Genomic DNA, 21,295 nt, shown 5'->3' on the forward strand with positions numbered 1-21,295 from the left:
CACTAATTTTAGCTAGATCTCTATTAAGGGATTCAGCAATCCCAGATCTACATTCAGGAGATGGAATTGATGCAAAGAGAGTACCATCATCTGCATATGCAATAAGCTTGTTTTATGGGCCAAACTACATGGCATGTGTATATAGTATGATATGTAATGGGCCGAGAGCACTACCTTGAGTGACACAGATATCACATTCCTATACTCACTATGGTGGCCATCAACAACTACTCTTTACGATCTATTACTTAAAAATTCAATATATATATATATATATATATATATATATATATATATATATATATATATTATATATATATATATACAGTGTATATATATAAATATATATATATATATATATATACAGTATATATATATATATATATATATATATATATATATATATATATATATATATATATATATAGTGTATATATACACATATATATACAGTATATATATATATATTATATATATATGCAGTATATATATATATATATATATATATATATATATGTATATATATATATATATATATATATATATATATATATAAATGTTTATGTGAATTTCTTTGTGTGTTCACTTTTTAATATATCACTAGTTGCCTTGACTACACTGTACGTTTGTTGGTTAGCCAAAGCCAGCACAAAATTTCAACAAACTAACAATAAACAGTGGTGAAAACTGGATGTCTACCAAGCGACCTTGATTAGTTCCCAGGACTAGGTGGCTGCCGTCTACACATATGCCGGCTCAGGGGTTGTCTATTGTAGGATGTGTAGGACTACAAACTGCTGCTTTGGCAAATTGTGGGAGTGTGTGGTTTTCCTATCACATAAGCGTGACAGGAAAGATTCTAAACAACACACATCTAACATCACTTTAACCGTTTCATCATCATCATCTACTTCACACTTCATAGTCCTCAGCCATGTAGGTCTGGGCATTCCAACTCTTTTAGTGCCTTGTGGAGCCCAGTTAAAAGTTTGGTGAGCTAATCTTTCTTGGGGGAGTGCGAAGAGCATGCCCAAACCATCTCCATTTATACCTCACCATGATCTCATCCACATATGTCACTCGAGTAATCTCTCTTATAGTTTCATTTCTAATCATGTCCTGCCATTTAACTCCTAATACTCCGCAAGGTATCATCATCATCATCATTATTATTATTATTATTATTTTTGTACATATATAAACTATGAAGAGAGATTTATATCAACTTATTTAACATAAAAAGGAGACTATAACTATCCAGCTGAGACCAAGTTGAGGAATGATCTTCCTAATCAGGTAGCTGAATTGGTGGACCTTCAAAAGTTCAAACTTGCTGCGAATGTTTTTATGTTGAACGCGCTGGCATAAGTCATTTATAGATTATATGTGAAAGATCTACTCTAATATTGGTACTGTTCTTAAAATATTTCATTTCAATTGTTCATTACTTTTCATGCAGTTTATTAATTTCCTTATTTCCTTTCCTCACTGGACTATTTTTCCTTGCTGAAGAACTTGGGTTTGTAGCATCCTGCTTTTCCAACTAAGGTTGTAGCCTATCCAGTAATAATAATAATAATAATAATAATAATAATAATAATAATAATCATAATAATAATAATAATAATAATGATAATATTAATAATAATAATAATAATAATAATAATAATGATAATAACAATAATAATAATAATAATAATATTGATATAATAATAATAATAATAATAATAAAAATAATAATAATAAAATAATAATAACGATAATAATAATAATAATAATAATAATAATAATAATTCATACCTAATATATAGTTTGGAGAGCTGTGCTGTCTTTTTAGTAGAGATGCGACGCCAAAGACTTCAGGAACGACTTCTAACAGGAGGAGTAATCCAGACACTCAGTTCTTTTGGGGTTTCATGATCCTCGTAGGACAAGGTAAATAGTATTTCTCAAATGTATTTTTCAAAAGTCCGAAAAGTTATTCTCAAAGTATTTTTTAAAAGTCCGAAATGTTATTTTTGAAGTATTTCTTAAAAAGTCCAAAAAGCTATTTTAAAAGTATTTAAAAAACAGAAAGCTATTTTAAAAGTTTTTTCTTTTTAAAAGTCTTTAAAATTACTTTCAAATTATTCTTAAAAGTCCGACAAGTTATTCTCAAAATATTCTTGAAAATCCGAAATGTTATTTTCAAAGCCCGAAAACTTACTTTCAAAGTAATTTTCAAAGGTCAGATATTAATTCTTGAAGTTATTTTTACAACATTTCACAAGTTTTCAAAATATTTATCAAAAGTTCAGTAATTACATTCCAAAAGTATTTTTTCATCATTTCGTAAAGTAATTTTCGAAGTATTTCTCAAGTCATTCTTTAAGAAAGCTTCCGTATCATTCTCATATTTTACCAAAACGCACAAATATTTTTTTCTTAGTTTTCCAAATGAATTAACTACATTTTCTAAAGTAACTTCCAAATGCCTTTTCCCAAATATTATTTAGAAAATTTTCTCACAGTGTTTTTCACAACTTTAAAAGTAATCTCTGAACCGTTGTTCCAGTAGAAGCTCTTAAACGGTGAATTTTATATTTAATGTTTAAACACAACTAATAAATGTCGTACAGTTAGCTTCATTAATTCCGATGCTCTTCAATGTACAGTCTAACCGCCATACATCGTAGCAGGTAACGCTGTGTTTAGCAAAGGAGAAACTGTTGGCATCGCTGCCTGTGAAAAAAGTATCTGGGTTTTTTTTATTAATAATACAAAGTCTTGTTAAGCAACATAAATTATTTTTCTGTAAAGCACTTCCTAAAATAAATAAAAAGACTTTTGATCTCGTGTTTACAAGTTCAGAGACATTGTTTAACAGGCAGCGTTGCCAACGGTCTCTCTTTTGCTAGACAGCGTTACTTGCTACACAACAGCTGCCAGACGTCTCCTCAGTTTCCTTTGAAATTTATAATTATTGAAGCCAAGTGAACAAAGAAGACAAAAGTGATTATCAGTCAATTTGTATTGCATCATAGCCGTTGTCTTATGCCAGGTATCCGGTCTTTAATTAGTACTCTCAATTATACACTTCTGAGTTATATAACTAACGAGTCCTTGGCACAGGTAGGGACCGTTTCCTACGGCCTCAGCCATCCTAATTACGTTTCCTTCGACTTCTTCTTTCAAAAATAACGTAACATTTTGCGTCTTCTCAGGTCTCACCATTAAGATGAATCGAAGCATCGCCCTGCGATCAATCGTCGCCTTGTGGTTTATGACTTCGTTCATAGTTGGCGTCGTCTACAAAGGGAATTTGAAGGCTATGCTCATTGTGCCTAAGGTAGGTCTTGATATTTCCTCTTCTCTTTCCACTGGTAAACTCAAACAATTAACTGACGGAAGTTACAGTTAACCAACACTTTTAAGTTTGATTGCTTTATTTGAAAATAAATGATTTCATATCAAAAGAATAATAATATTAAAGGTCTGTTTTCATGTACATGCACTACGATATGTATATGAAATTTACGAAAATATTCCATCTTTTCACTGCTACTATTCTTATTGTTTGCAGGCAAAGGTACCCTTTGATTCCCTCGAGGAATTAGTCGCCCAGAAAGAGATTAAATGGACTATGGCCAAGCATTCCCTTGTCCACAGTTTTCTGGAGGTAAGTCTGACAAAAAAAAAAAAAATAAAATAAAAATAAATCAACAAGTGAACATTTGAATAACAATATAAGAATAAATCTATATAAAACAAATAGTGTATTTATACATTTTTGTGTAGCAAAAATTAGTCCACGGACCATGAACTCCTCATTATAGCATTGCTACTGTTTACCGCTGAGCCAGCCTTCCCAGTATCCAGAATCTATTCTAGAACCTTGATCCGTGGTTCGAGAAATAGCTAGGGCCGGGACTTGCCAACTCAGATCGCACATATTACTGTCCGTTTTGTGTGCATAGGTACATTGGCAATTAAAGTAATCAATAGTGAAAAAGGTGGAATAATATATACCAAAATATCTATTGCAGGACTCGTACAATGAAAATCCGACGTCAGCTAGAGGCAAGGCATGGCAGTACAAATCTTACATGTTGTCACATCCCAACGATGTGGATGAGAGCTTAAGGCAAGGAGTTGCAGGTTCGTACTCTTTTTTACTTAACTTTGGGCATCTATGACCTATAACATGGTAGCGATGGTTGGACAAATAAAAATCATTACTTACTTGAAGTGCTTATTTCGAAATCAAGAAGCAAGTAGAAGAAAGCTTGGTGCAGTAGATTAAATAAGATTCACTTTTTGTTCATGAAATGTTTATTATCGCTTGGAAGGCATCACATGACAATGATAATATCTACAATGAAAGATAGCACGATGAGGAATAAAATGGCATTTGCATCGGCAGTCAAAATAAATTCAATATGAAATTACACTGACACCTAATAACATATATGAGTCAGTTAATAAATTCACAGTATACACAGCTAGCTAATGAACCATTTGCTGCTAGCATATAATAGATAATAAAGTTTAGCTAAAGTCTATAGACAATAATACTGTACCATATACGCAGCGAGTAAATGAGCTGTCAAACTGAAATACCATTTGCTTACATTCTCACAAATGAGCGCCAATGTACAGACGACGCAATACACATAAATGAAATAGGATCCTATAATGCACATAATGTATAGACGACACAATACACATAAATGAAATAGGATCCTATAATGCACATAAATGAAATAGGATCATATAATAATTATAACATGTACAGCAGATATGAATAGACAATCCTCTATAGATGACATGGGTATGAGATCGGCGACTACAAGTCAAACATTCGAGATATAAGACAAGAATATCGTAATTGCATGGGACACTGAAACAGAACCTCAAGGCCAAATTGCCTTAAATAAATAAAACCAGTACAAACTGCTAAATAGCAAGAGGCCGTGTTACCAAAATCCAACAACTTTAAAAGAACAGAGGCGAAATCAGCCTGACAGTATTGTAGGGTCTGTTACAGTCTACAAGAGCCATACATTATTAACATACTGAGCCTAAAGGAAGTTTAGCAATTATAATGTGCTGTTGATATGTGGTTGACAAAAGGCATAACTATAGCATGTAGCAATGAGACATGAGATGCAAAAAACATAATTTGTGGTGTTGAGATATAGTCTATAGAAGGTTGAACTGCAGGTAGTGTTTGGTGTTGAGAGAAGGTTTTAAACACCTCAGGAGTAACAAGGGCCCTTGAGACATAGACTATGAAGAGGTACTTGGTAACTTATGCAGGTTAGACCAAACTTACAGATAAATTTCCAGTAGATTAAGGTGCTGAGGTAATGCCAACATTTCACCTACAATAACAACAACAATGGGGCTCCAAAACACTAGCTCAGGTGATCTGGATGCACAAGGGCTTCCTTTTCGGCTGCTAGATTAAGTCACACAAACAGAGGCCAGCAAACAGACAGACATAAATATAAACTATAAAAGCTTGTAAGGTTTTTATCAAGGCTTCAAATATTTCCGAATAATATAAATGTAATTATGTCAAATTTTCACATTTTATCAAGTTTCCATTTGGATTTTTTGTAGGTCTCTTCACTCGACAGTCATCACTGACTCTCATCGGAAGATCTTTTTCTAAGGTAAAAGAACATCATTTCACCGCACTTTGTCAGTAGTCTGTATGAACAATCTTGATGAACACTTTAACGGTAACAATCATCCATAAACTAAATGAAGAAAAGTCCAATATTAATAAACTTCACCATTAAATGGCACTTTATAAACTTTATTAATGAAGTACACGTCATCTATATTCTTTATTGCACTTTGTCAATTGACATTATCAGCATCCACAAATACACATATATGTTGTGTTTTACCCGTAGGAAATGATCCTACCACATCCATATGCCCATATGCACCCTGTAAAATTTAATAGGAATCACAGGCCACTTTCTGGCTTTGGGTACAGTGTTTTTATGTTCTTTGAAACAGTTACAAGCATGTCAACGTTTTACATAATTTTCTATAGATTTTTTCATTCCTAACCAAAAGAAGGATTCACGTGCTCTCCTTAACATTCTATCAGTCCCTAAATGCTTTGCATACTGACTTGCATGTACAACGTGGATGGCTTGATTAAAGAGGGATGAAGAACTACCCGTGTACAAAATTCCCCCCTCTTTTCTCGTAAGCACAATATAAGATATCTTTCTCTATAAAAAAATTCTCACGAGCTACATTCAGAAATGATGGATAACTTTCTGATTCCCCTTTAATCACTGCTCGCTCTCTTTCCATCCATTCCTCTTTTTTCTGTCCCCCTTGGACTTCCTTTATGTCCCAACCTCCCAAGTTAATCACCCCTGTACCATCAGGGCACTCATTTTGGACACCCTTGGTCATGTCCTCGGCCACATTCCCATATTCACGTTCACTATTTCCATCTCTCTCTCTCTCTCTCTCTCTCTCTCTCTCTCTCTCTCTCTCTCCAACATCTCTAACTCTCTCTCCCTCTCGCTCACGGATCTTATTTTCAGACTGCTCCTCGCGTGAATTCACATCGTTTTTCCAACCCGTTCTCCATTCTTTTGATGGGGGTCTTCAATATTTTGGTTTCATTCTTCGTTCCAGTTTTTTGCCCTAGTTGTTACTCCTATTACTGCACCTCTAGAGAAGGCATCAGCTACCTTGTTAGCTTTACCTTCTATGTGGTCAAACTCCTTTATATTAAACTCTAACAATCTTTCAATTCCTCTCGGTAGTCTAGATGTCAAGCCACCTTTGTAAAATAAATCACGTAAGGGACGATGATCACTTTTCAACTCAATCAGCTGACCTAATAAAAAGAACCAATGCCTCTCTAGAACAAAAAGAATAGCCAATGCCTCTCGATCAAATGTACTATAATTCTTTTCTGCCCCCTTTTAATGCCCTGGAAGCAAAGCAAATGGATCACTCTCTACCGTTATCATCTCGTTGACAAATTACGCCACCAATAGCTACGCTACTCTCCTCTGTTGTCACTAAAAATGGGCAATCAAATCTAGGATATGCGAGTAAGTCATTGCTAGTTAAGGGAGCTTTCAAATGATTAAAAGCCCTTTTTTCTCCCACTCCCCAATTTATTACTTTTTGTTTCTTTAAAGCATCTAAGGCTTTCGCTATCTCTCCAAAACCTCTTATGAATTTACGGTAATACTCAGCGAGCCCCCGAAAACCAGCTACTTCCTTAGGGTTAGGTGGCCCGGGGAAATCTCTAATAGCTCCTACATTGCTTGGGCAGGGTTGGATACCTTCTGAGGTTATTATATGACCTGAAAATTCGACCTGTTTACAGAAAAATTTGCCCTTTGACAAATTTATTTTCATACCATTACGTTGCAAAGCTTCTAAAACTTTACGAATATTATTATGTTCTTAGGCCGTTTACCCTGTAATCCTGATATCGTCTAAATAAACAAGAATGAATGAATGAATGATTTAAAGTTTTCAGGCATCCTGAGAAAATAAACAAGAACATTATGGCCAATTATAGAAGACAGATTTTGAGCAAAGCGAAAAATCTATTTTTGGGTGAAAGTGACATGTCGTCCTGATGGAAGGTTCCTTTAGGTAGCCTTTCTAAGGGATATTTGTTACTGTGATACTCCCAGAGAAATAAACCAAAGGTCTCCAGGATTCTAACTCCTGGCGCAAGTATCCAGTTAAGGATATCGCTAGGGATCAGGGACGTATTTTTTAGATATGACACATAGCAATTTTCACCCCAAATAGATGTAACTCTTTGATGTAAGGGGGAAGAATGACGAAAGAAAGGGGGTGCCGATCTAGGTACCCGGTGGACCTCCTATCCGTACTTCTACCGGCCGCCATTCCTTTTACTTGTCTTTAAGCAGTAATAGCCGCAGATAGAGTAGTTTCGGATGGGGTCAGCAAAAGGGTGGTCCATCAGGACGACATGGCAATCTCACCCAAAAATAGATTTTTCGCTTTGCTCAAAATCCGCTTTTTGGGCTCGGCCATGTCGTCCTGATGGAAGCATACTAGAGAAATAACCTGAAAGCACTATATCTGTGAATTTGTGTGTGTGCCTTCTACCTTGAATGGATTCTTTATCTGGTCTTCTAGACATGTATATGAAATTCCAGTTAACTGTCATTTCCACTAAACCTGGAACTGGTTTAGTGCTTCCTGCCCCTTGCAGGGAAAGTGTCGACATCGATGATAAGGATTCAAGGCTTGAATTTCCGTAGAAATGGAAGGTAAAACTTTAGAGATTACCTTTCACGTACCTTGGAAATCTGTATCCTGATTTCAAGTTGGGCCCTTCTAGGGTTTAATTAAAACCCTACCATGTTTTATTTGTCTGCAACTGAGATAGCAGCAATAAGACGCAAAGACGTTTAGTATTTTTACCTTGCAACTAGATTATCAAATGTAGTTACGATAGGGTATAAATCTGATCCAGCATTGAAAACACATCAGGGTTCATATTTTCTCTTGTAGAAAAAATATGTACTTTCATTATCGGAATAATGCCACTCAATGGAGATGTGAAAGCAAATCTGACTGACTTTACACTGTGACGCAAACATTCTCTCGGCACTGGTGTTATTGGTCAGATATGCACCTATATAGAACAGTGTGTTAATCATCGTTGTGATTTGCACTCGAGGGTAAGTGTACCCATGCACCTGATGCACTGGAAAGTCCCAAAGCAGTTCACTGTTCATCGCAGCGCTAGACGACTGGTTTTATAACACTACCCGCCGACACCACAAAATTGTTTTATTTCATGTACTTGCTTCGCATAGTGTTTGTAAAAAGACCCTGGATGATCTCCACCCTGTGTATGAGCGGAGTCTTCCAAAGTCCATGTGTTGAAAGAAATTCAACGAAGAAGCAACTTTCTTTGGATAGTGACCTGCGGGTGTACTGTCAGGATCCGCTCTGCGAATCAAGTAGGTGAGCTTTGCTCTCAGTTGTCTTAGGGATAGATTTGTTTCTGAAGTTTCACCTCTGAAGAGCTGTCCTCCCTTGAAGTCTGAAGTTCTTCGAAGATAGACCTTTAGACACTCTACTGGGCATAGAGAGACATCTTCCTTCAGTGGGCAGATTCTCCAAGGACCCCACATCTTAGTGGGTAGCTCATTCTTGGCAAGAAAGGCCGGATCAGGAAAAAGGTTCAGTGCTCTTGTGTCTAGGAATTGAATATGGCCTTCGTCTCTGGATAAGGCCACTATTTCACTAACTCTAGCCCCTGAGGCTATTGCAAACAGAAAGATAACTTTCTGTGTTAGATCCTTTAGAGTACAATCATCATTGTTTAGGTTCGAAGCATAGTGCAAGAATTTGTCCAAAGGTGTCGGGGTGTCAGCTTGAGTCTAGCGTATGCTTTTGGGATCTTAATGAAGATTTCACTTGTGAGGTCCACCTCAAAAGCATACAGAAGTGATCTAGTCAGGGCCGACTTACACGTGGTAATCGTGGTGGAAGCCAGGCCTTGTTTGTGTAGGTGTATGAAGAAAGCGAGACAGAAATCTATCGATATTTCTGTTGGTTTCCTTGTTTTCACAAGGGACACCGATTTCTTCCAAGATGATTCATATTGTCTCCTAGTCGAACTTGACTTATACTCTTCAATGAACTCTACTTTATCCTTCGAGATTCCAAACTTTTTGTTCGCTACTTGGCGAGAAAATCATGAGATGTAGGTTATTGGTTCTCGAGGATGAAGCGTAGACAGTCGACTTCTGGACCAGTTGGGATAAAACTGGGTTCAGCAGAGGAAACAGCTTCAGTTTCAGTTCTAGAACTAGAGGGAACCAATTGCTTTTGGGACTTTTGGGGGCCACTACTGCCGCTGTCCCTCTGAAGGATCCTAGCTTGTCGAGGATTCTTAGCAGGAGATTGGTTGGTGGAAGCAGGTAAATGTGATTCCACCTGTTCAAGTCGAGGGACATGGCGTCTATCTCTTCTACTTGAGGGTTCATATAATGGGCTACATAACGAGGCAGTTTCTTGTTGTCGCTCGTTGCGAAGAAGCCGGTCTGCAGTTCCAGGACTTTTTCCGAGGTGAAGGAGAATGGGTCTGCGTCTAGGGACCATTCTGTCTCTATGGGCTTTCGCCTGTATAGAGCATCCGCCATCACATTGCAGAACCTTTGTAGGTGAACTACTGATGGGTGCCATCCCTTCTCCCTTGTCAGGTGGAAGGGTTAATATCACATGTCCTATGCGAGATGATTTCGAGCCTTGTCGATATAGACATTTTGCTATCCCTTCATTGTTCAGGGTCAATCTGATGTGGACTGTTCTGCGAGGGGATAGTTTCTTCAACATCAGGCAAATTGCCAGAGTTTCCGAAACGTTGATATGAAAGGTTTTGAACTGGTGCGACCAATTCCTTTGCACTTTTCTCTCGTTAGAATGGCCAACTTGTCAATTTAGTCATTTTGATATCCCTTCGTTGGTCAGTGTCAATCTGATGTGGATTGTTCTGCGAGGGGATAGTCTTTTCAACATCGGGAAGACTGCCAGAGCTACCAAAATGTTGATATGAAAGGTTGTGGTGGTTGCAGGGGAATTGTTCATGCTAGGCTCTTGGCTGTTGATCTCTTCGAGCGTTTGATGCGTATCCTCTCCAGACTCTTAACGCATCTTTTAGACGTGCTTTTAGCACTGGGTCTTCACTGCCACAAACTGGAGAGAGTCCAATACTCTTTCCTGTTGGCGTTCTGAGATCCTCTTGTGATGGATTAGTCTCTTGACAGATCCTTCTATCTCTCTCCTCTTCTTGGATGGAATGGAGAGGTGATGTGACTTTAAGTCCCATTGGATTCCTAGCCATTGGAACTTCTGAGCTGGAGGAAGGTGAGACTTCTTGCAATTGATGTTGAAGCCTAGGTGTTCCAGAAACTGAATCACCTTGTTGGCTACCTGCAGACAAGTAGTCTTGGATGCTGCCCATACCAGACAATCGTTTACATATGCTAGTAATTGAACTCCTTCAGAGTTCAGCTGCTGGATGATTGTGTCTGCTGGCTTCATGAATATCCTTTGGGCTGTATTCAGTCCGAAGGGCATTGCTCTGAAGAATCACTTCTTCTGTAGCATGAATCCTAGGTAGGAGGAGAAAAGGCGGCTTAATAGAAAATGCCAGTGAGCATCTGTTGGGTCCTTATGTGTTGCCAAGTAAGCATCCAGAACTTGTAGTTCTCCATGAACTTGTTGAGTAGAGACAAGTATAGAATGACTCTGAGTTTGTCTGAGTCTTTCTTGGGAACACAAAACAGCCTTCCCTGGAATTTGATGGACTTCGCTTTCCTTATTACCTTCTCGTTCAAGAGTTCTGAGGTATATTCTTCTAACAAGGGGGTGGAGTGTTGGAAGAATTCTGGAAAGCGGGGTGGGGTTCTGTTCCATCTCCACCCGAGTCCACTCGTGATTAGGCTGCGGGCCCAGGGACCGTGTCCTCCTCTGCCCCATGAGGGGATTCCGGAGGATCCTCTTCTTTGGCCTTTTCCTTTATAAGGACAAAAGGTGGTCGACTGACTCTCAAAGCGAGGTTAGATGCTGGCGACTGGGCTACCAGCTGTTGAGGGACTATCTGGAGGTGGTTTGAGGCTGTACTACCAGTTGAGGCACCGTGGCCATGGTCACGGCTGGAAGTTGGCCAGGTTTACGTGGTTTCTTTACCTTTTTGTTCTTAGGTTGAGGACCCGTCTGAGGAGGATTTCCTCTTTGATGTCATGCCCCACTTTTGGAGAAGGTTCCTATTCTCCGTGGCTGCTTTGGCTATGACTTCTTGGACCGCTTCCTGTGGAAAAGGGTCCTTGCCCCAGATGCATGATGAAATCCCTTTCACTGTTGCCGAGGCAAACACGTGCTCTCTATAGGTCCTTCTTGACTTGATGAAAGCATATAAGTCTTTCACAAGGGTATCCATGTGAGACTTAGCCAGGAAAACATACATTTTTGGGGCATTATGTAGGCCTGTGCACATTTCCAGGCAGTTCTGATGAGAAAGGGAGGCCACTAGTCTCTCTTTCATCTCCTGTTCCCTCCTCAGAAGATGGTCTGGCAACTTCGGGAGGTTCTTATTGAACTGCTGGCCTGCTATCTCTGGATCCAATTTCGAGACGGAGAAGGTTAGATGGACGTCTTTCCACCTCTCCTCGCAGGTAGGCATTGCTAGAGAGAATGGTTTGCATTCCTCTAGAGATGGGCAGGGTTTGCCCTCTTCGATGCCTTAATGACAAATTCTGGAGCTTTCTCTGAAAAGGGGAAAGAGATGGAGGAAGGAGCAACAAAGGTGGGATGCCTCTTGCTCAGTGCTGAGACTTTGGAGTTGGTGTATCCGGCTACTTTCAAGGACTTTAAAAGGATGGCTTGTGCCTTGTCATGTTCAAAGACAATGACTTCCTTCGGTACCGTTTCTTCATGGGACGCAAGTTCATCCTGCAGTCTCACGTAACAGTCTGGATAGGCTGAAAAGCTGGGCTAGAACTCAAAATCTTCAAACAGTTTGGCCCCCAACTTCTCTGAGACCGATAGCTTCCCATTCATCATGGGCATGTGCTCCGCATACCTCCAGGGGTTGGTTTCGGAGCAGTGAGGGAGACCTGATACTCTAAGGGGTTTAGTAGAGCCCCTGGAAGTTCCAGGGCTGTCCCTTTCCTGTATCCGTCTCTTGTTCTGTTGGATGGATTGCTTCATTGCTTCCTGTTCCTTCCGGAACGATTCCAACATCTGTTGGATCGACGTGAGGAGTGATTTGCTCTTGTCGACCTGTGTATGAGTAGTTGGTTGAGGAGTTGGGGTTGAAGAGGTTGACGGCATAGGTTGGTATGCCGTCAGGGTGAACTGAGGGTCCTCAGTTACCGTCAAAACGGATCCTTCTTCCTCCATGCGTGGTAGATCCAAGTCTTCTTCAGGGCCTTCTTGCAATAGGTCCTGTTCTGTGTTGGTGGACACTTCTGACATCCGTTCTTGGTGGATGTCCGAGCCTTCCAGTGCCTTGTCTATGTCCGTGTCGATCTTCAGTTGTATGAGGAAAGACAGGACCTGTTCCTGGGGCACCACCACATTTGGTAGAGCCTTGGGGAACAGTAGGCACCTTATGGAGTCGTTGGGTAAGTAAGGTCCCTGAAAAATTTTTTGGGAATCTACTTACCTATATGCGAAGGGTCTCCCTCGTTGTATCTCTGGACTCTATGTTGACTGAGGGAGCTTCTCCGAACCCGTTGGCCAGCAGGGTCAAACAGGTGGGGCAACCCTTCGGTTCCCAATACTTGAGGACTCCCGACACCATGCAGCAGGGGGCATGAGTCCTGCACTTCGTGTGGCCACAAAAGTCTTTGCCTTTGTGGTTGCAGGCTAAGGCTGCACACTTCTCAATTGGCTCCTCCTGTAAAGGAAAAGGGGCTCAATGAGTATATAATTTTTTTTGTATAAGTGATATAAAAGCATACAATTTTTATCAACAATAGTAATTACTATCGTTTATGATAGCCTAGGATAGTAAGCTTGAAAGGAAGTAGAAAAGACACATATCTGTGTTTCCCCTCACATGTCATTGCTGAGACCTCCGTCAGTAGTTAATATTTTAGTTCCCTGATAGGGAGAATACGAGGTAGGAGTAACTCTAGGGACTAGAATTAGGGTTAGCAAGGGCTATACTACCATTATCTACCCACAATATTAATACTGATCGGTGATTTAATAGGGTCCCGATGATCAAAGGATTCATCTGGGTGTTGAGGGATTACTCAACCTCAACATTATATTGCGGTCCTAACAATAGACTGTGAAAGGAAACACAGAGTATGTTAGAAAATAATTGTACTACTCTATTTTTTGTATACTGTAGCTCAGCCAGTGTACTACTGGGGTTAGGTTAGTACCTGGCGGCACTAACTGATAGAGAAAGAGAGAAAGCATTAGGGAAGGAGAGTTTCCTATTATTATGGTTTAGCACAACAATTGGAAGTGTAGGAGGTCTATCAGGTTGCCTACTGTCTCCTTGCCAGAATGAGAGTTCTAATGGAAGTGGTAAGAATCTTTCTGATTCTAGCTTCCATCCATCCACAAAAGGCCTGCCGCCAGCTGTACTGCCGATGGCAATAATTGTAGATGGCAGACCAAGAGAGGGCTGAAGACTTCTCCAAGTTATGTTGGGTTTCCCACTGGAAGCCATCAGGGCCGGCTCAATCTTCCCCCTGTGACATTCACTTCCGGTGAAGGAAGGACATAGGGAGGAATGTGGCTGAGGCGGCTGGCTAACTGCCGCCAGTAGGGTCCCGGCCGGCAACGCAGACAACCTGGGAAGCCAGGATGACTGTCAGAATACCGGCGAAAGAATATTGTCTAAAGGACAGAAGGGGGAAGGGAAAGAGTCTTATAGTTCATTGGAGGAGAGGTGGAGGCAGGTATGCCGCCTACCTCCAATAGTGGACTGGGGAAGCATGGCTTCCTGTGCCGACGACTTAGTCAGTGGCAGAGGAAACATGATTCCTTTGCTGGCGACATCGTCGGCAGCAAGACAAGGGCACCCTGAGTCAATTGCCATCTATCCCAAAGCCGGAGTACTCGACGGCAATGAAGAAAGGCGGTGTTTAGTTACTATCTAACCCAAAGTCGGAGTTCTACTCAACGGCAATGAGGAAAGACAGTGGTTGCCGCCTGTAATGGCGGCGGTACTCATTGAGGGAGGAAGGGTTTAGCTTCTTTTCTCTAAAAGAAAATATCGAACATTATTCGTAATTCCAGAGGATGTAAATGCTCACCTGAATTAACAATGAAGCGATAGGGTGAAGCTAAACGTGGGAAGTTACTTTACTAACGTATATATGAGCGAGGCTAACCTAGCTCTGGAAGGAACCATGGCCATGTTGGTACTGCCGGGGTTCCCGGCAAGGTTGGCATGGCCGGGGCTCCCGCCGAATACGAAAAGTAAAGTTACATAATCAGAAGAGGAATAATAATTTTTATGTATGCACGATCTTTACTTGTATAATTTGCGTAACTAGCTAATACTATACCTGAATACGAGAAACTGTCACCTTACTAACTAAAAAAAATGTAATGATATTCGGCGACAGCGGTCTTAAATTGGCCGCCTCCGGTCATGACAACGCTCAACCAAACACACTTAAATTATTCAAATTTAACTGTGAGAAGGGAGCCTAAAATTATACACAGGAAAGAATTAATACTCAACTTTCCAGAGGATGAAGATGCTGGAGATTGCATGATTATTCCGAAAACTTGCAACAAAACACCGGGAACACTTTGGGAGAACACCTAGCTTATACGCTACAAGTAAAAGGAATGGCGGCCGGTAGTAGTATGGAAAGGAGGTCCACTGGGTACCTAGATCGGCACCCCCTTTCTTTCGCCACTCTCCCCCCTTACATCAAAGAGTTACATCTATTCAGGGTGAAGATTGCTATTTGTCTTATCTAAAAAATATGTCCCCGATCCCTAGCGATATCCTTAACTAGATACTTGCGCCAGGAGTTAGAATCCTGGAGACCTTCGGTTTATTTCTCCAGGAATATCACTGTAGCAAATATCCCATAAATGTCTACCTAAAGGAACCTTCCATCAGGACGACATGGCCGAGCCCAAAAATGCCGTTTTACATTTACTGTCTTCCTGATTGGGTTTTTGATAGTAAAATGTTTACTATCCCGTACCTTCACAAGTAATTCTTTGGTCGAGGGCAATGGAAATGCATTATCCTTAATGACTGCATTCAACTTCCTATGATCAATGCATAATCTTACCGAGCCCTCCTTTTTCCTAACAGCTACAACTGGAGAAGCCCAGGGAGATTCGCTCTCCTTGATTATCCCTTGCTCTATTAATTTACTAATTTCCCTTTCTATCTCTCCCTGGAAAAGAATGGGTACCTTATAAGGTCTTGACCTGATCGGCTCCGCCTGCCCAGTTTCAATGCTAAAGGGAAATCGATCAATCCTCCCGAGTGGCTCGTCACCAATTGCAATTACTTTGGAATAATTATTAACAATGTTACTCACTCCAGGTTGATATTCTGGTGGACATAGTTTTCGCGCATGCATAATCAAGTTCTGAGTGCATTCATCTGTGCGGGCTCCCAAGATCACATTATTAGCAATTTCACATAACTAATTCACACACAAAATCATTTCATAACACAACTCTTTTATTTGAAAAAATAACTACAGAAATACCTCGACATACGAGTGTCCCAACATACGTGAAATTTGAGATACGAGGAAATTTTTGCCACGAGATACGAGACAAATTTGAGATACGAGGATACATGACGGTTCCCTATGCGGCCGCTAGGTGGCCAAGTGTGCGAGAGGCTGCTCATGAGGACAGCATCGCTCGCTCTTTCCCCGGATCTCCGTCGCATAAAGTTATCTCAGAGCATCGGCTGTGGTGTTTGCATTTTGTCTTATCTAAAAAATACGTCCCTGATCCCTAGCGATATCCTTAACTAGATACTTGCAATGGGTCCAAAGCAAGCGAGTGCAAACAAGGGTAGTGAAAAGAAAAAGCGTATGATGACAATTAAGATAAAGCATGAAATAATCGAAAAACATGAGAGTGGTGTACGAGCGACTGAGCTGGCTCGCCAATATGAGAGGAGTACATCAACAATATATACCATCCTTAAGCAGAAGGATGCTATAAAGAGCACCAAGCCTTCCATGGACCAACCATCCTTTCCAAGCTGCGCAGTGATATTCATGACGAGATGGATAAAGGAGAAACAGTTGGCGGGAGATAGAGTGACCGAGACGATCATCTGTGAAAAGGCAAGTGGAATCTACAATGACTTGAAAGGAAAGCAAGCAGCTGAGAGAGGGGAGACTTCGACCCTAGCGGAAACCTTCAAAGCCAGCCGTGGCTGGTTAGATGATTTCAAAAAATGGACTGGGATACACTTGGTTGTGAGGCATGAGGAAGCAGCAAGTTCCGACTCGAAAGCCGCGGCAGACTACGTCACAACCTTTGCCTCAGATACCGCAGAACAAGGATACATCCCCCAACAAGTGTTCAACTGCAATGAAAGTGGCCTTTTCTGGAAGAAGATGCCCGGGAGGACATTCATCACGGCAGAGAAGAGACTACCGGGCCATAAACCCATGAAGGACCGGTTAACTCTAGCCAGATGGCTCAGTCACTCACTGTCCAAAGGAAATGGCAACCCTTTTGGCTGATGTTTTTGACAGCAAACAGAGTAATGAAACACTTGAACTTCCTCATTCCTGTTTTCCTGAGGCTAAACTAACTAGCTTAGCTTTTCGATCTCGTGAGATTAAAGCTCTGTTGATGGACCTTGATGCTTATGGAGGTGTAGATCCAAATGGCATTTTTCCTTTGTTTTTTTATAAAGACAGCAGATTTCTTAGCTCCAAAGTTATCTGTTATTTTGTGCAAGTTAGCAAGAAGAGGAGCTTTTAGCACTTGTTGGAGAATTGGTATTGTTACTCCTCTATGTAATGTGTTTGTGGTAGCTCAAGTCCCACTGATTACCGCCCAATTTCCATAACTCCCATATTATCTAAAGTTTTTGAAGGTCTTCTTGCAAAACGTCTTAATAGGTTTGCTGAAGGTAATCACCTACTCCCTAGTTTGCAATTTGGTTTTCGTAAAGGCCTTGGAGCATGTGTTGCCCTTCTTACAATCTCCAATGCTGTACAGAAATCCCTTGATTGTGGTCAGGAAGTTCGTATGATTGGCCTTGATTTTAGTGCTGCCTTTGACCGTGTTAACCATGAGACCCTTGTTTTCAAACTGAAACAGTTGGGAGTGGATGGGTTGTTTCTTAGCATTATTATTGATTTTTTAAGTAATAGATCGCAAAGAGTTGTTGTTGATGGGCACCATAGTGAGTATAGGAATGTGATATCCGGTGTTCCACAGGGTAGTGTTCTTGGCCCATTACTTTTCAAACTATATACACATGACATGTGGTTTGGCCTAGAAAACAAGCTTGTTGCATATGCAGATGATGCTACTCTCTTTGCATCAGTTCCATCCCCTGAATGTAGATCTGGGGTTGGTGAATCCCTTAATAGAGATTTAGCTAAAATTAGTGCATGGTGCAAATTACGGGGTATGAAGTTGAATCCTAATAAAACTCAAAGTATGATTGTAAGTAGGTCAAGGACGGTGGCTCCTCAACATCCGGATCTCAGTATTGATAATCTTTCTTTAAATTTGTATGACTCTTTTAAAATTTTAGGTGTGATTCTCGACAGCAAATTTACTTTTGAGAAACACATTAGGTCTGTGTCTTCTTCAATTGCACAAAAAATTGGATTATTGAGAAAGTCTTACAAGATTTTCGGTGATCAATCTATTCTGAAGAAGTGTTTTAATTCTTTCATTCTACCTTGTTTTGAGTATTGTTCTCCTGTCTGGTGTTCAGCTGCTGATTCTCATCTTAATTTGTTGGACAGAAACTTACGGTCTATTAAATTTCTTATACCTGATCTAGATATTAATCTTTGGCACCGTCGTTCAATTAGTTCATTACGCATGTTGCATAAGATTTTTCATAACTCTGACCATACTTTACATTCAGATCTCCCTGAACAATTCTATCCTGTTCGTAATACTAGACAGGCAGTTAATTCTAATAGCCAGGCCTTCTCCATCATGAGGCTCAATACTAAACAGTATTCTAGAAGTTTTATTCCATCTGTTACCAAGTTGTGGAATGATCTTCCTAATCGGGTAGTTGAATCAGTAGAACTTCAAAAGTTCAAAGTTGGAGCAAATGTTTTTATGTTGACCAGGCTGACATGAGTCTTTTTATAGTTTATATATGACATATCTGTTTTTGACATTGTTAATAGTTTATATAGGACAAATCTGTTTTGACGTGTTTACTGTTTTTAGAATGATTTATTGTTAATTTATTCTCATCATTTATTTATTTTCTTATTTCCTTTCCTCACTGGGCTATTTTTCCCTGTTGGAGCCCTCGGGCTTATAGCATCTTGCTTTTCCAACTAGGGTTGTAGCTTGGCTAATAATAATAATAATAATAATAATAATAATAATAATAATAATAATGCCAGCGGTAACTGTAAGGTCAAGCCACTGCTTTCAAGAGCTAAAGGATCTTGAAAGAAAAACTGCAAGTGATGTGGCAAGCTAATGCTAAGGCTTGGGTTGTGCAGCATTTCTTCACAGAATGGGTTAATCTGTTTTGGTCCGGCAGTCAAAAAATATTTGGCCGAGAAAAGCCTGCCAATGAAATGTCTCCTGGTCCTCGACAATGCCCCTGGTCACCCTCCTGGTTTCAAAGAGGACATTCTTGATGAATACAGGTTCATCAAGGTCCTCTATCTCCCACCCAACACAATGCCACTCCTCCAGCCCACGGACCAACAAGTAATTTCCACCTTTAAAAAACTGTACACAAAGCATTTGTTCAAGAAATGCTTCGATGTCACAGACAACACCAATCTCACCCTTCGTGAATTTTGGAAGGAACATTTCAATATCGTCCATTGCTTAAAAATTATTGATGATGCATGGCAGGGTGTCACATGAAGAACTCTTAATTAAGCATGGAAGAAATTCTGGCCAGCTTCGGTTACTGAGAGGGACTTTGAAGGGTTCGATACGCCAGGCCCTGATGAACCTGAACCTATTGTGGTGGATGAAATCGTGTCTCTTGGAAAGTCCATGGGGCTGGAGGTAGATGAGGCAGACGTGAACGACCTTGTCGAGAAGCGTCAGGAAGAGCTCACGATACAGGAATTAATCGAGCTCCAGGAGATGCAACATTTGGAGGTGTAGCAGGAGCTCAGTAACGAGGAGGAGGTGGAAGAGGAGGACCGCCTTTCTACAAAGAAAATCAGAGACATGTTAGCGAAGTGGCTGGAGTTTCGGATTTTATGGAAAAGAGGCACCCGGACAAGTTGGCGAGTGGTCGTGCGTTAGCCTTTTGTGACGACACTTGTTTACGCCATTTTCGTAACATTTTGAAAGGGAGACAAAAGTAAACATCCCTAGATAGGTTCCTTTTGAAAAAGGCGGCAAAAAGTGAAGGTGAAAGCGAGTCAAAAAGAGCCAAGCCGGAAGAAGAAAAGTAAAAAAATGAAAATGAAAGCAAAATTAGAATTAAGTTTAGTGTAACTTAAGATTAACATTTATTTTTAACTGTGTGTACAATAAGCTAATGTCATTTAAGTTAAATTTAAAGTTTAAGTTATGTTACGTAGTGTTACATCAGTGTAGTGTACCGAATGTGTTGCCGTCAAGTCTCTCTCCTCCCCTTTCTCTCTCCCTCCACCTCCGCACATACTGCCGTTAGCCGCTACTGTTTGTCTCGAAGGTAAGAACTCCATAATAATGTCACATTTCATTGTAGATCATAACCAGTACATAGGTATTTGTTATTTTGAGTGTAGGTTGTGAATTAGAACAATTAAAAACATGTTTATCCACTGTAATATACAGTTTTGGGGTGCTTTTTTAGAGGGAAGGAATGGATTAATTTTTTTTAGTTATTTTATATGAGAAAAACTGATCTAAGATACAAGCAAATTGACATACGAGCTCGGGTCCCGGAACGCATTAATCTCGTATCTCAAGGTATCACTGTATCGTTATATCAGCTCTGTTCTCTTTTATTTCTGACAAGCCTTCTAAGACTACGTGTGCCCATCTGTCATGGGGTTTAACTTCGACCTTGGTTCCCTCCGGGAGAGGCTGATACGGGGTCACTGATTTGCTTGTAAGTGTCTGGGGAGGCAATGCTTCTCCTCTTTCAGGTACAGCTGTTACCTTACTTAATTGTCACTCCGTTCTCGCACAAGCACTTATTCTCTCATGACTTTCTATCGGCAAAATGCACTCTCCTGCTTTTACTGTTATTCTATCATTATTCCCAAAAACGTATATTTGATTACCCATAGTACAATCTAACCCCAGTATAACCTCAATTCCTGGAATTCCCAAGGTGGGCAAGACAAAAAAATCATGTGTAAATTTCACAGATCCCACCTTATAGTTGATGATTATTGTATGGCTTATGTGTAGTTTATTTCCTCCTGGCGTGTCGAGGACGGTGAATGACGCTGACTATGGTGAGTTTGAGGAGAATCATTTTTCAATCAACGAAACTCTGGCTCCTGTGTCGATCAGCGTTCAAATGGACTTATACTGCCCATTAGGATATGTAGTTCATGTACCAACGACCTTGCTTGCAATACCGCTGCCCCCTGCTCCTGTCCCTAGTGCTACGGGGCTAAGGTCG

General features: G+C 40.2%; 1 protein-coding gene and 1 long non-coding RNA gene across 2 annotated transcripts in view; one reads left to right on the forward strand and one right to left on the reverse strand.

Moving 5' to 3' along the window:
- LOC137621667 (uncharacterized) overlaps positions 1-21,295 on the reverse strand; it is a 213,440-nt gene that overhangs the window by 143,000 nt on the left and 49,145 nt on the right. The window lies entirely within an intron of this gene.
- Positions 1-21,295, forward strand: part of LOC137621362 (glutamate receptor ionotropic, kainate 3-like) — a 37,227-nt gene that overhangs the window by 11,832 nt on the left and 4,100 nt on the right. The window contains exons 7-11 of the mRNA XM_068351661.1: positions 605-632; positions 3,116-3,328; positions 3,563-3,658; positions 4,026-4,137; positions 5,605-5,657. Of these exons, the coding sequence (XP_068207762.1) occupies positions 605-632; positions 3,116-3,328; positions 3,563-3,658; positions 4,026-4,137; positions 5,605-5,657 (502 nt within the window). The remainder of the gene's footprint in view (positions 1-604; positions 633-3,115; positions 3,329-3,562; positions 3,659-4,025; positions 4,138-5,604; positions 5,658-21,295) is intronic.

Source organism: Palaemon carinicauda, chromosome 28, assembly GCF_036898095.1.
Source record: "Palaemon carinicauda isolate YSFRI2023 chromosome 28, ASM3689809v2, whole genome shotgun sequence".
Lineage (NCBI taxonomy): Eukaryota > Metazoa > Arthropoda > Malacostraca > Decapoda > Palaemonidae > Palaemon > Palaemon carinicauda.